This window comes from Amblyomma mixtum, chromosome 1 (genome assembly GCF_055824585.1).
Source record: "Amblyomma mixtum isolate Tamu chromosome 1, ASM5582458v1, whole genome shotgun sequence".
NCBI lineage: Eukaryota > Metazoa > Arthropoda > Arachnida > Ixodida > Ixodidae > Amblyomma > Amblyomma mixtum.
The window spans coordinates 237,735,488-237,749,355 of record NC_143012.1 but is presented as its reverse complement, the minus strand read 5'-3'; the positions used below and the strand labels follow the sequence as shown (position 1 = coordinate 237,749,355).

Sequence of the window (13,868 nt, the reverse complement as noted above, 5' to 3'; positions counted from 1 at the left end):
AGCGTATTGGCACATAACGCGCTTTCCACACGCAGGAAAGCCTGCCTGCCCGGCGCGAGTATACACAAAGCAAAAGAGGTGAAAGCACGCACGAAATAATCCGACACGCTGCAACAGTGCTACGCACGCGCGCGCGCACATACACGGGCTGACGGCTCGGAGGTCAGGCAGCCAATTAAATGCTAATTACGTTGCGCGACGTCTTAATTGTGGAGCACCGGACGAGAGGGGGAACAGTCATCCATCGCTGCTCCGGCGTCGCTGAGGGAACGGGCAAAGGGGGGAGGGGGAGGTGGGGGGCGACGCCGACCGGCGAGGACCCCGGGGAGACGCGGCGCGCACCTCGAGGCATTAGCCGCGTATACGGTGTCCGCTGCTGTGCCGCTATGAGAGTGCTTCGCAGTCACTGCCGAGAAGTGGTTCTCTCTGCATGTAGTCTTTATCTTTTTCCCACAGTCGCGTTTTTCATATTGTATTTTTTTCTTTCTCGCCGGTTAGGTCCGAATTCAAAATAGTTCAAAAGATAAAAATTAACTTGAAAGCTCAGCAAAAACAACGTGCTTAGTTTCTCAACCCGTGAAAAGCTGGGTGCAAGAAAGGAACAGTTGAAGTCGGCTGGAGTGAATATTTTATTTGATTTATACCAGCTTATTCTAGACTGTCCTTTGTGCGAGTTCCTATGCCCTGTTTTTGTTGCTCACATCTGTTTTTGTTGCTCACGCACACAGGACAAAGCTGTACCTCTCTCGAGGCATGGGGGCTGATTATGACGCGTGATGACGGGAATGAAGTCAACATCAAGAACTACAACACATCAAGGTTGTTTACTTTTTTAGTTTTCTTCTCTTCTCCACCCCTTTTTCACCGTCTTCGGGCCAGCGGTGAGATGAAGTGGATTTAGATTACAGGCTCCGCAGCGCTCGGGTTCCTTGCGAACCAGGCTTCTTGCGCCAAAATGGCCGCCAAGAGGCCGATCGTGTCTAATAGATCGCATATCGCTGTTGCATATTCCAACTCGGGTGGAGCGGAGGAGAGCGTTACCTCAATGATGCCACCCTTACCATCCACCTTGACATTCATTCCATTGGATACACCAGAGTTGCGTCTTCATAAGAACCGTTGGGCACGTCGTTGAATCAAGAATTTTCTTAAAATGAGCAGACATTCCGATCTGTGGCTAATAACAGCGTATCTCGGCGAGTTTTTAACGCGATATCGTTAAGGAAGGAACCCGTGCTGCAGAAAAGGCGGCGTGGTCGTCGGCGTCGTTAACCGCGCCCGAAAAATCCACGAATTATCCTCAGAGAAGCAACGTTCGCGGGTCACCTAAGTCACGTGACCTGATGATGTTATCACCACGGAGGAAGCGCAATGATTTCGCGGACGCCGAGCCACGATGGCAGCAGTCAAGTGCGTCATCCTGGACCAAGGATCGACCACGGCGCCCAGTGACCCGTAAGGGTCAAGAACACTTTAAATTTGTTAGAAATAAAGTTTTTTCCATCCATCCATCCGCCATGGTAGGTGGCAGTTAATGACTGGTCGAGAGAGGTTGCGCGGGAAGAGCAACCTAAGTCGCACAAGCCCCACCGGTGGCAGCACCTGCCATCGCAGGGCAGTGGCGCATCGCTTAACCGCTGCACCACTGCGCCAGGAGGGGCATGAGGACTCCCAGGGATCTATGAATGTAAAGTTTAAAATCACCAACTTTGTACCCATTAACTCTATCACGTCATACCCTTATGGCGGAGCTTAAATGTTCCCTCGAACTTTTCGTTCGTTTGTTCTGTAGCCAAGGTTTCCAACTGCGGGTATAGCCGAACAGATGCAGTTCCAGTTTCGCTCCCTCTTTTCTCAAGTAGATCGGATCTGAGAATGTGGGCGTCCTTTTTCGTAGCTGGTGACTCTTTCTGGCTTCGTGTGATGAATGAATCGCACACGCTCAAACAAAAAAAAGTTTAAGACTTGACTACAACTACGAAGGGATTAAAGCCAGTCCAGTTCTTTGCTTCCAGTTGAACTCTCCGGGCACGATACGCAAGCCAAACATACCACTCACAAGAAACATTCACTTTTCCATGTCACTCTTAGGTCATACTTGAATATACAGACACCGTATGTGGTACGTACAGATACAGACTGGCCTAATACGAATAATACTTCTTGAACCATTTTTTTTTTCGTTTCCCGTGGTTCGATCTTTTCCATTCATGACTACTCTTCTGAACTGTCCTTTCCACGTTGCACAGTTACACACTTCGAGTAAGTGGCTTCATCTATCTCTTGTGTAAGCCATCTCTCTTTCCCTCGCGTTCGATAAGCTAAGACCGCGTGCTAGTGGTACAAGCTTAATATAAAGGAGCATTTACATAATGTATACTGACTCGTATCTTTATGGGATCTCTCTCAATCATTTCGATGAAATGGTTTCAGCATTTTTCCCGGATAGCCATATGTTTCCAAAACACGGTAGCTAAGGCGCTCTCTAAGACTGAGTGGTCCTTGCGCCATTAAAATGAAATCATCATCATCAGTCTTAATTTTGTTTAGCCCCGCGATCAAATAGAGCTCCAAGATTTTGTCCCATATTTTCGAAAATAGCGACTACACCAGGGTTTTGTAATGAAGTGCGTCTTGAAAGTAATCATTGTTATCTCTGTTTCACCGCCTGAGGCGGCAAGACGGTGTTCTGCGTTGGGTAATTCGTTCAACTTCGTGTGAGCGTAAGAGGCATCTCGGTGTATGCTCGAATATTCATGCAGCGTGACCGATGGCCGCATGTGCCGAGAGGGGCGGAAAGGTAAGCCTCCAGTTGCGTACTCGTCTGACGATGACTTTGGAGCAACGTAAAGAATTTGCGCCTACTCTTGGCAAGATAGAGAGACCGGTTGATGCCGTTTTTAGGATAAGTGTAGATGGGCTTCGCTCAAACTCGGCCTGCACGGCAGAAAAGATGGGGAGGCTCGGGAGGAATTCTCCTCCCTTCTGCTTGACCTGCAACTTTCGACGACAATTAAGTGCATGCCTCAATTAATCGCGTATCTATGGGCTCTTCGGCTCCACTGAAACAACGCCAGCACGCACCGGAACTGAATGAAAAGACTACATAGCAGCACTAACACAGGCCCCTCGACCCTTCCCAAACAACGCCAATACGCACGGGAACTGAATGAGAAGGAGCATGCATAGTAGTACTAACGCATATGAAGTCCGATGGAAGTGTCATTGGTCAGTGAAGAGCGTAGAGTGGTACTGTGCTTTGCTGCGAAGTTCCTTCTAACAACTTCTGCTTTTTTTGCTTCTCAGGCAACAACTCAGAGCATGAGAGACAAGGACGCACGGTCCTCAGACACTTTACAATAAAATTGGCAGTGGCTTAGCTCAACTATGCCAGGATATACGTTGCGAGAGGTGCGCAGTCTCTCTCTCGGTCGGAGGCGAGCGGCGCGGCGCACCAGCTGCGCGGCTGTGACGTCACTCGGCTCCTCGCGCATGCGCACAAGTGGCGCCGACAGCGAAACGGCGAGACTGCAGGTGATGTAGCTCTCGCTACAATATATACACCCGGGAACAAAACTTTCTGGACCACAGACGCCGCGATAGGTGTTGCAGCCATGAAGGCAAAATAAATGAAGTTGATGCACACAGCATGAAGAATGTGCATAAATGACGCAGGCGGCAGCGACTTTCAGGCAACGGGGACATTCAACTGCTACTATTTAGTTTTTTGCACCGCCCTTAGTCCGGAATTTGTGCGTGAAGACGCAAAAAATAGCCCCAAAAGGTAGTCACTTTCCGTGATGAGCCGCCCACTAATACATACCAACTTACTACAAGTGTGCGAACGCTGTGCATATAAGCGGCAGGTTCCAAAGGCAAGAAAAAGGCGACTTAAAAGCACCCACACCCAGTGTCTTCCTATATTTTTGCCGCAAAGTAGCCTTCGCTTTTATCAACCGCACAGCTCAAACGGATCCAACGGATCAGTACTGAATACAGTTATGAACCTTAATTCTTTCAACCGAAAGTTTCATATGTTATAAACACGCTGTGACAACATGCAACAAAGGGCAGCATAAATAACGGTTTAATGGGCACTCGCGACGTTGCCTATTTATTCGGGCAAAGCAAAACATATCAAGTAGAAGAAATGCATGTTCCTTGCCTATTTTCCTTTTGTTCAGATACGCTCTGCCTCAGAATAAATCCTCCGACACCCTCCTACAGTGTCATGTAGACAGGAGCCCTAAGATCAGCGCCTCGTTGCGAACAAAATGCATTAGAGAACACAAATTTTCGGTAACATACAAATGTCTGAACATCTGCCTCACCAGATGTTGTAAAGTACAACTATGAAAGATTACACGTTCCACTCGTACACTTGCACGCCAACGAAGAGCGCAGACGTGATGTACTCTCTAGCTTAGGCCCGCACGCATCATTGCTATTAGCACGCAGGAGGTGCTGCCAAACGGCCCTTGAACTGTTCCGAAGTACGGCGCTCGAGTCACGGTGCGAAGTTTATACGCTAGCCTTGAAAGAACTGTCTGAACAGGCCAAACGTGACTTCAGATGCGAAGGACATGTTACAAGGCATCATGGATGTTGCACACATGACAAACTGTTATTCTTGAAGGAGACACTAGAGACAAATTGACGTGCATGACTGTATCAGTTCATTATCGCGTTCTAACGACAAAGTGCCTACTTTAACTGAAAAAGGAGCTTTTGTAACCTTTAGTATAGATAAGGCAAAAAAAATTTAAATGTCGGTACCGCCGTTACCCACCGTTTTCGCAACCCAACGGAGATATCAACTTTTGCGTAGATCTCTGAGGGTATAGACCACATCGCCATCAAGTTTCGCCTACCGATCGCGAAGTCTAATACAGTGTCGATGTCATCAAGTCACGAGTGGCAGGAAAAAATTTTCCTTTTTGAACGACAAATTTCTCAACAACGGATATACCTTTTGCTGCCTCACGAGTGGCAGCAAGGCCGGGAAAAATAAAGACTTTACTAACAACAAAAACTCAGTGGAGTTGTCCTTAATGACCCTTTGAACATATAATAAGAGCTCTGCAGCTCGATGTAAACGAGGGTTTCGATGTCCGTCATGATTTTCTCTGTTCAGCTCCTATTACAAGTGCCGTTAGTTTGTTTCCTAACAAACTACCCTTTTACCTCCGTCTTCGATTTGCCAAATGATGATTGTTGGTTTGGTTTATGGGGTTTAACGTCCCAAAGCGACCCAGGTTGTGAGAGACACCGTAGAGAGAGGGCTCCGGAAATTTCGGCCACCTGGGGTTCTTTAACATGCACTGACATCGTAGAGTACACGGGCCTCTAGAATTTCGTCTCCATAGACATTCGACCGCCGCGGCCGGGATCGAACCCGCGTCTTTCGGGTCATCAGCCGAGCACCATAACCACTGAGCCACCGCGGCGGCTAAATAGTGATTGTAATGTTGCAAAGTGCACAGTTCATATGACCGCATATTGTTGCGGCCAGCTTCGCAGTGTCCTAAACTCCCTCTATACAATTCATGACCTTTTCACATCTTTCCTCTCACCAAAACAGAACGACCTATTCGGTTCTCACGGGCTGACCTTCCCAGCGTTGTCGCTTTCGCGTTAATATTCCACTACTGCTCGTTATCTTTCACCGCATCTCATGGGCGCCGCCACCTCAAATTCCGTTCCACAGCGAGGTCCCCCGCAAAGCCCGGCCGGAACCCTAAAACCGCAGCCGGCACATTTTATCGCTCTGGGAAATCCGGGGTCGCGTGCCGCAAAAGCCCATCGTCGCTCCATTGGTCGCTGATCGAGCCACGCGACGGCTATAAACACCGCGGTGGCTAACCTTACCCGCGCGGCTGTTCCGGGAGGCCGCTTCGGACGGTTCCCATGAAGCGCCTTCTCTATCCATACACGGTGGTCGCGGTGACAACATGCGTTGGGAAATGCCTGCGCCTGAGTATCTATAAACGAGATCGAAGGAGAGGGAGAGAGGGGGGAGAAGACAGAGAGAAAGGACGTGGTCAGCAGGACAAGGCCCTCTCTCCATCCCATCCCCGGATTTTCTTCCTCTTCCACCCACTGCCGTGCGTTGCAGCTCTCCGTGCAGTGCATGTCCCTTTTCAGTGCTGCAGCCGTCACATTTCGGCGAGGCGCGACACCGGATCGCTGTGAGAAACGCCCACGTTGCGCGTGTGCGTGCGTTACTCTCTCGATGGGTAGCGAGCGCAGGCATCACGTAGTTGACACAAGGGGGCAGGAGAGGGAGGGGGGAACTAAGGCTGAGAAAGGGCAGCTAGGGGTAGAGAAGCAGATGGCAAGAGCAAAAACAAAAAAAATATTGGGAGAGAGGGAGGTGTGGAGACAGAGAGAGGGCCCGAGGGGTAGCAGGAAAGGAACAACTGCGAGGAGGAAAGGGGGAGCCTGGCAGCGCTGGGACGGCGCTTCAAGCCACGCGCGTCATTTGTCAGCAAATAGACGTTTAATGGGGCGCGGCCGCGAGTGGCGCTACGGGGCCTCGCAGAAGAGAACAACGCGTCCGTGCTCGGAGACCGCGCCACTGCGTCCGCTTCCCAGCGCGCAACACTTCTCGCGCCTAACACCCATCCTCCTCCGCCTCCCCTCCTAGTGTAACGCCTCCCCTCTGCCCACTTCTCTCTCACACACACTCTCTCTCTCGTGTAGCCTTTAGCACCCAAGCCTAAAAAGCTCGACGCCCCCCTTTCTCCCGCTCTCCTATCGCCTTTCCCGTCCTGCTTTTCGCGGCCGTTATCGCGTCATCCGCCAGTCGTTCCGTGTTTCCCTTCTGCACGCTCGCGGACTCCGTCGTTTAGCGCGCCAGATAACAAAACAATGGAGAGGGGCGACACGCTATAGCCTCGTTTGCTCTACTGAGCGATAACGACAGAGGGCACGCGCGAGCGCTTGTTCCTCCATGTGCTTCTCTCCTTTCAATCCTTTCTTTTCTTCTCTCTCTCTCCAGACCGCCCCTCGCTCTCGAATGACCCTCGCTCTCCTTATTCACATTTCTCCCCGACCCCCCCCCCCCTCCTGCCATCCTGCTCCTCTTGGTCCCGTGTCTTATTCTGCGCAGTCCGTCGCGCGCTTCGTTGTCCCCTACATCCCACTCAGTTGCTCCTTGCCCTCCGTATTTGTCGACAGGACCTTAAAAACACACGCGTTCAAGAGAGAATGCGATGCTTCTCTCTATTGCCATTATTACTTCTTGCTTTTGTGAGCAGTGGATCAACAACGCTGTCATTTCGATCGCTTCTGCGTCGTTGTTTATCTACTTCCGGGAGATTGTGCGTGGGTCTTATCCTTACTCGGCACCATAATCTCGACCCACAAAATGATACAAGCCCACATACATTAGGTGTTTCAAATGACTCAATAGAGATTTTTCTTTCAAAAGCGGGGAAGATGGTCCCCTGCGGCCTGTGCACGATAATTTTGCGGAAAGAGAACGTTATTTACGTGACAGAGCGTAATATTAGCACTATAAATTAGTTGAAATTGAATAATCAACATTTTAGTTTTTTCTTTTACTTTTCGGCCGATTATTATATTGCAAAATTGGGGGCCATGAACAACAAAAGTGAACCCACTTTTTAATTTTACAAATCGGCAGAGTGGATCGGGGTATCGAACGTTAAAAAGATGTCTTCGCACGCTTCTTAAGTTCAGTTCTTCAGTTCAGTTCTTTATTATCATTTCTTCAGCACACTACATAACATCACTGTCTGGATTCTTAGCCAAAGGCTAAGAAGGTTATGCTAAGGAAGGTTATGGATCCATGCATTAAAAGCAAAGAGATTATTGAGGACAAATGCTTTCTACTGCATGCCAAAATAATACACACATGAATGGTGGAAAAAAGCAAAGCGTACAAGCAAGATGGTTCAAATTACAGAAATATAAAAGGGCTAATGACAAAAAAATAGAAGAGTGTGAAAAAAAAAAACATATGAGAGCAGGAGCAGCATTCTTTATACAAAATAAACGCAGTTGCCTTAGAAGTGATTATTCGATGACAAATATAAATAGCAAACCCAATATCGACAGTACAGAGAATAATAAGAGACAAGCACTAAGCGATCTGCGTTGTAAATCAGGTAGTTATTTCTGACAGAAAAAAGGTCTTCAGTGAAATATAAGGATTAGACGTTGCTAAGACTGCACAAGGGATTTTATTCCAAATTTTTACCCGTTGATACTCGAAGCGGCGCTGGCCATAGTCATTGCGAGATGTAGGGACCAGAAATCGTCCCTGTGCTGCTGAACGGTTGTCTTTCCCATGTTGCATATCAGGCAAATTGTGCCCGTGCAGTTAGTGTCGCCACGGGAACATCACCTACAACATCATCTACAAAATAAAACACATAAGCAGCATAAATGCATAAATATGTTTTGTAATGAAGTGTTCAGCGTGTGAAGCGTGTAACATGAGAAAGCCAACCTAAAATCTTTCAAGATCGTCATTTCCCCGTCCGATATCTCGAACCATATTGCCGATTCCGGCATTTAAAAACTGAGCTCGACTTCCATATTGGCGGTCGCCAATTTCGCAATATAATGTCGGACACTGAAACCAAAAATATGAAGTTGTTTAGGTGATTCGAGTTCATTGTCTTTTACTTTTCTCTGTCACATTTTAACAAGGGCCACCGCACAGCACATCCCACATGGACAGGCCACACCCACGTGTCTTTCCCGGCTGTTAAAAGAAATACTTGAACTCAACTCACTCACCTCAACTCAAGCATCCAAAATACACGTTATCCTCTACGTTGCACTATGCCTCTTCTTAGGCTTCGAGACTTATTCCAATGTCTCAAAACAGCGAAAAGGACACGGACAATTACAGAAGTGGACACACTCAGTGGACACGCACAGCGCAGCGTGTGTCCACTCTTTTCATTGTCCAAAACATTTGCGCTGTTTTAAGATATGACGAAGCAACTAGCCCGCGCCTCTACCCTTCTAATATTTCAACGCATAGTCTCGCTTAGTGAGTGCTACGCGCTATGCACGCTGTGGATGACTGGTCAAGGAGCGATTGATCCAAAGTCCACTTTTGTTGTAGGACTTTTTAGTTGAACGTAGACAGATTTTTGACAGCTGCATAGTGTACTGATGTAAGAATGGTCGACAATGCGGCAACGTCAAGGGCTCGAGGTATCTTTTTCCAACGTTTTAGCATCGAGAAAACTGCAAGAATTGGGCCTAGTTGCTAGATGCTGCACCTGTCTTGTATCCTGTCACACGGCATATTAAATTTCCTGTCCCACAAATGGCAGCAAATAGTAATCTAGATCGTTTTTTCTGACGCGGCGAAATTAAATGTTCTTCGCTGAAAACGGCATTTCACATCTGCAGAGTTCGAGAAACTCGTTACCATTCACTGTAGCATCGATTTTCTTGGATCAAGGCTAAAGAACTCGCGGGACTCGAAACGCATAATCAGATCAAAAAGTAGGAAAAATCAAACGTCAGAATTCTGCAAGTTTTCTTCAGCAAACACTGGTTTTAATTACGCCAAAATAAACATTCTGCCATTTTACCAGAAAGCATTGCTGTTATCGTGCTTGTTTCCGATATCGTGCTTGTTTCCGACGCCATGCTGTCCCCACTATTGCGGTCTCTGTGCCATGCCACGTACAGCCGTGCTTTTTTTGCTGCGAGATCGCGCGCTTATTGGTTTTATTTAGGTTTAACGTCCCAGAGTGGCTCAGGCTATGAGGGATGCCGTAGTGAAGGGCTCCGGGAATTTCTATCACCTGGGGTTCTTTAACGTGCACTGACATCGCACAGCACACGGGCCTCTAGAATTTCGCCTCCACCGTAATACAACCGCCGCGGTCGGGATCGCACCCGCGTCTTTCGGGTCAGCAGCCGAGCGCCATGACCACTGAGCCATTGCGGCGGCCTGGCACTCTTATTACTTCTTTTTCTATTTGCGTGGACTTAAGGAAACGTTGGGCCTCACAGCGGCGTCGGCTACTTCTCACATAAGGGGAAAAATTACACTAGAACTGGCTATTGTTCCTTGAGAGCAAAAAAAAATTATTGTTTTGAATCCAACTCCGCTGCAATTTTGTTCCATTAAATTCCATTTTCTTTCTCTCTCTTACCAGGCGCCGAGATACACACGGCACATGGTTGGCTGGCCTCAAATAAAATGGCACACTCTTCCATTTTTCAACGTCGGCTGCTGCTAAGGTTTCGTGTCATTTGGGTACATCCGCTATGCCCATTTTCATCCCTGAAATGTATGAATTTTCTGTGTAACCTTATTTTTCACACTGTATCGTTATATTATCAGCTCTAAGGTGTTCCTTATAACGCGATAACGTTCATAACATATTATCACTATTCTCACGCAAGTGCTTTTCTCAGGGAATTCTGTTCCCACCGTCACTACATAAGTCGCACACGACATCAATTTCTGTCGTGCCAAAACGCGCGGGACAAAAGTCAGATAGGGTAGGGTGATCGTTCTTCGACGGTAATGACGTTAAATAAGAATATTTTCAAATCGACAGTGGCCTAACTTCCCTGCTGGATCAGAGCATAAATACGCCAAAACCCTTTGCAGACGCTTTTGTCTTGGAAGATTACTCGCACAAGGCGTACGCTGTTAACGACAGTGCCCTCATTTTCATCTTTTGTGAAGGCTCGCCGTGAATCAATTGTCCAGTGCAGTACACGCACCAAGAAAACGCGACCCACGGAGGTCTGGATGGCTACGCAGGCCTTCGTGGGTCACGTTTTCTTTGTTACTGTTAACTTTGAACAAAGAAAAGCCAAAAACTACTAAATGCAGCTGAAAAAAATGTTTCACACTTACCGAAATGACCCGATCCACAAACATACAGAATATGCTTCCACTGTACTAGAAGGTCCTGAAGCTATATTGCCTCTGATTGGCGTCATTTCTGTCATTCTTAGACTCATTTAGAGCGTCATTTGTAAACAACTACACACTGCAAACAGAAATCGCTCACCAGTTACTGAGATTAACATTTCATTTAAAAGCCGCAGAAAGAGGCCTCTTTTTTGGTACTATAGTTTTTCGTAGCACTGTAGTACTATTATAGGTACTGGAGTTCTGATACTATAGCTATTAACTAAAACAAAAAGTATTGTTTAATGATCTCTAAAACCGCTCACTAGTTACCGAGATTAATAATTAAATTAAACGCCTCAGAAGCAGGTCTGTTTTTGATACTATAGTTTTTTTTATCTAGTACTATAGTACTACTATAGGCATTAAGTCGAACAAAATTATTGTTTCGTGCACTCTGATTTTTGCTCGCTATACATCGTGCCAACAACAATTGCTATTAACAAAACGTAGAATTGAAAACTAAATACATTTATTTCTAAGGAGCTAAAACTTGCTTGTCTATCATAAGCGGGAGGTGCACAGCGATCGCACAGACATTGTGATGAACGGACAATGACCGCGAAAGCATGGGACCCACGCCTTAAAATTTCGTTCAAAGGCTGCCGATAAAGTTCTCTTTTTGGTGCATTAGTTACTCCAGAAAACTTCACGCAAGTAGACGAGTCGAACTGAAATGCCTTTTTTTTTTTTCACTTGCTAGTTTGCTCACTCCATACCGAGCAACTGAAAGTGTTCTTTAAAAAGATTATACATTTCTCTTTACAGTAAACTAAAAATTGTTTCTTCAGCTTTATCGAAAAGGACACAGCGACGGCGCAAATAAACTCGAAAACGATTTTGTCATCGTGTACTCGACTTGAGGATAAGTAGGTTCCCCACTTTTCGAACCAAAACTGGAAGAAGCTTCGTTTTCCTTTCTCTTGAAACTGGCGACGCTTTCAATTTTGTCGAGCAAGCCCCACACGCAGTTCTTCTAAGATTAAGTTCAGAAAAGTAAAGCCCATTCCTCGGCTATTGGATCACGTGGTTGGAATTAACTTTTTGAGCCAGTCCGATTATTCATAGTTTAATATTAACTCTATTATTTCCTGCTAACAACCAAGCTCTCCCTGAGTTCAGCTGCATTCTACGGTCAAATCACAAGCCGGCCTTACGAAGCTTAAAAGTAGCTGAAAACGAGATCATCTGACCAGTACCTCCACCACATGTGATTTGCAAAAGACACAATGACGTCTACAAGTAGCAGTATACTGAGTACTTCAGTGCTTGTTCGACTGGAAAATATTTACGATGAGTCATGGTAAGGTCTAAATTATTTAAAAAGATATACACCTGCGTGACTCCAGAAGTAACCTCATATACTCGAGCTGCTGTGGTACTGACTTCACAAATCTCCAAAGCCTATATGAAAGACAAAGGCTATGTGACGTCACTGCCCTCTCCACAAGGTTCAACGTTGCATTCTATGATGCGCGAGAATTTCCTTATTATGGAATGCTTTAAATCAAGCCCGCAAATTATTATAAGTGTCAATTTCTTCAATTGGCGCCCAATATTTGTAGCAATGAAAAAACTGCTCATCATATGTTTACCCTGCCAGAAGCGCTTGAAAGCAATGTGAGAAAGACAGTTGACTTTCGAAAGGAATAATCCGTAATCACGTACATACTATGTGTTTCGTTTCCCATAAATATATTTCTTTTCTGGGTTTCGTGCAGGAGGAAAGCCCGACCTGCGGGATCTGTTCGAGCAGCTGAGGACGAATTCGGGCTTCCTTCCCCGGTGTTTTGTGACGGAGAGGCCGAAATACCCGCCATGCAAGGATGAGAAGGTTCCCGGTGGCATACCCTGCGTCCCTGGTGAGTGTTCGTGGTTTAATGCTTCATACTTTTTTTTTACCTATCTCACAACAGACTCATCGTTAAACCCGTCGAGTTCCTGTAGTTCTTCGTTGTGTAAAAATTGGCAGTGATTTAGCTCTGGTTAAACCTGGAAGATTGCGAATGCAACGAGGAGAGAGAGAGCTGATGGAGAGCGCGCGGCTGCGGCTGCGGCCCCGGCACGCTATAGCTATGCGCCGCTACTGCGCATGCGCAACTGGCGAGTGCGGCGGCGGCACCTCCGAGTCACCCGCGCAGCCACGGCGGCGGCGCGCCAGCTGTGCGCCGTGTGACGTCACTGCTCCTCGCGCATGCGCAGTATGGCCTTTCGTCAGCTCAGCGAAATGGCTCGGCGACTCGCGTAGTGTTGCTTTCGAAACAAAAACGGCGTCTGAATGAACGGAATGAATGTAACAATATGCGCAGTCACGCAAGTGCTTAGTGTGTGAACTTTTTCTTCTCGCTTCGCCTGTAAAGTGAATGTATGTCCGCTGTCACTTTAAAGACCTGCGTATTATTTAAAATACCATTAAAATTACAACATTCATCAGCTTGCTTTACCGATTAAACTGCAACAATCAGTGCTCTTTTCTACCAGTTTTCCATGCCTTCGAGGGTACGATAAATAATAAATAATAATAGTACAGCAGAAGCTGGAGAGTGTAAACCTGTTTTTGCCCCTTTCCCCCTTTCCAGTGTGCAAAACTGATACAGGCTTCACGCTTGAGGTCTCACAAGAATGTTCTCTGTCACTTACCTAAATAAAAGCGCTGCAAAAAAAGGCGAAAACCTAGCAATGTAATAAGGAAGAAACTCCCGCAATCTTCTTCCCACTATATTCATATATATCGGAGTGATAAAAAAAAGTAGTCTAATAATAGCACGGCCTATCACCGCTAGAGCTCATAACATACTCGGACATCGTGCGTCAAATTACGTGAAAACAATTAAACAAAGTTAATATGACTGCTTTGTCCGCCTCGTCCGCGGACAGGATTTCAATTATCTCGGCCTGCCCTTCGCCGATGCATGTAAAAACTGATATCATCCAGACGGCGCAA

General features: G+C 46.7%; 1 protein-coding gene across 1 annotated transcript in view; it reads left to right on the top strand.

The window, feature by feature from the left end:
• Nucleotides 1–13,868, top strand: part of Dbx (homeobox protein Dbx) — a 104,163-nt gene that overhangs the window by 23,652 nt on the left and 66,643 nt on the right. The window contains exon 2 of the mRNA XM_089565185.1: nucleotides 12,646–12,786. Coding sequence (XP_089421311.1) covers nucleotides 12,646–12,786 — 141 coding nt within the window. The remainder of the gene's footprint in view (nucleotides 1–12,645; nucleotides 12,787–13,868) is intronic.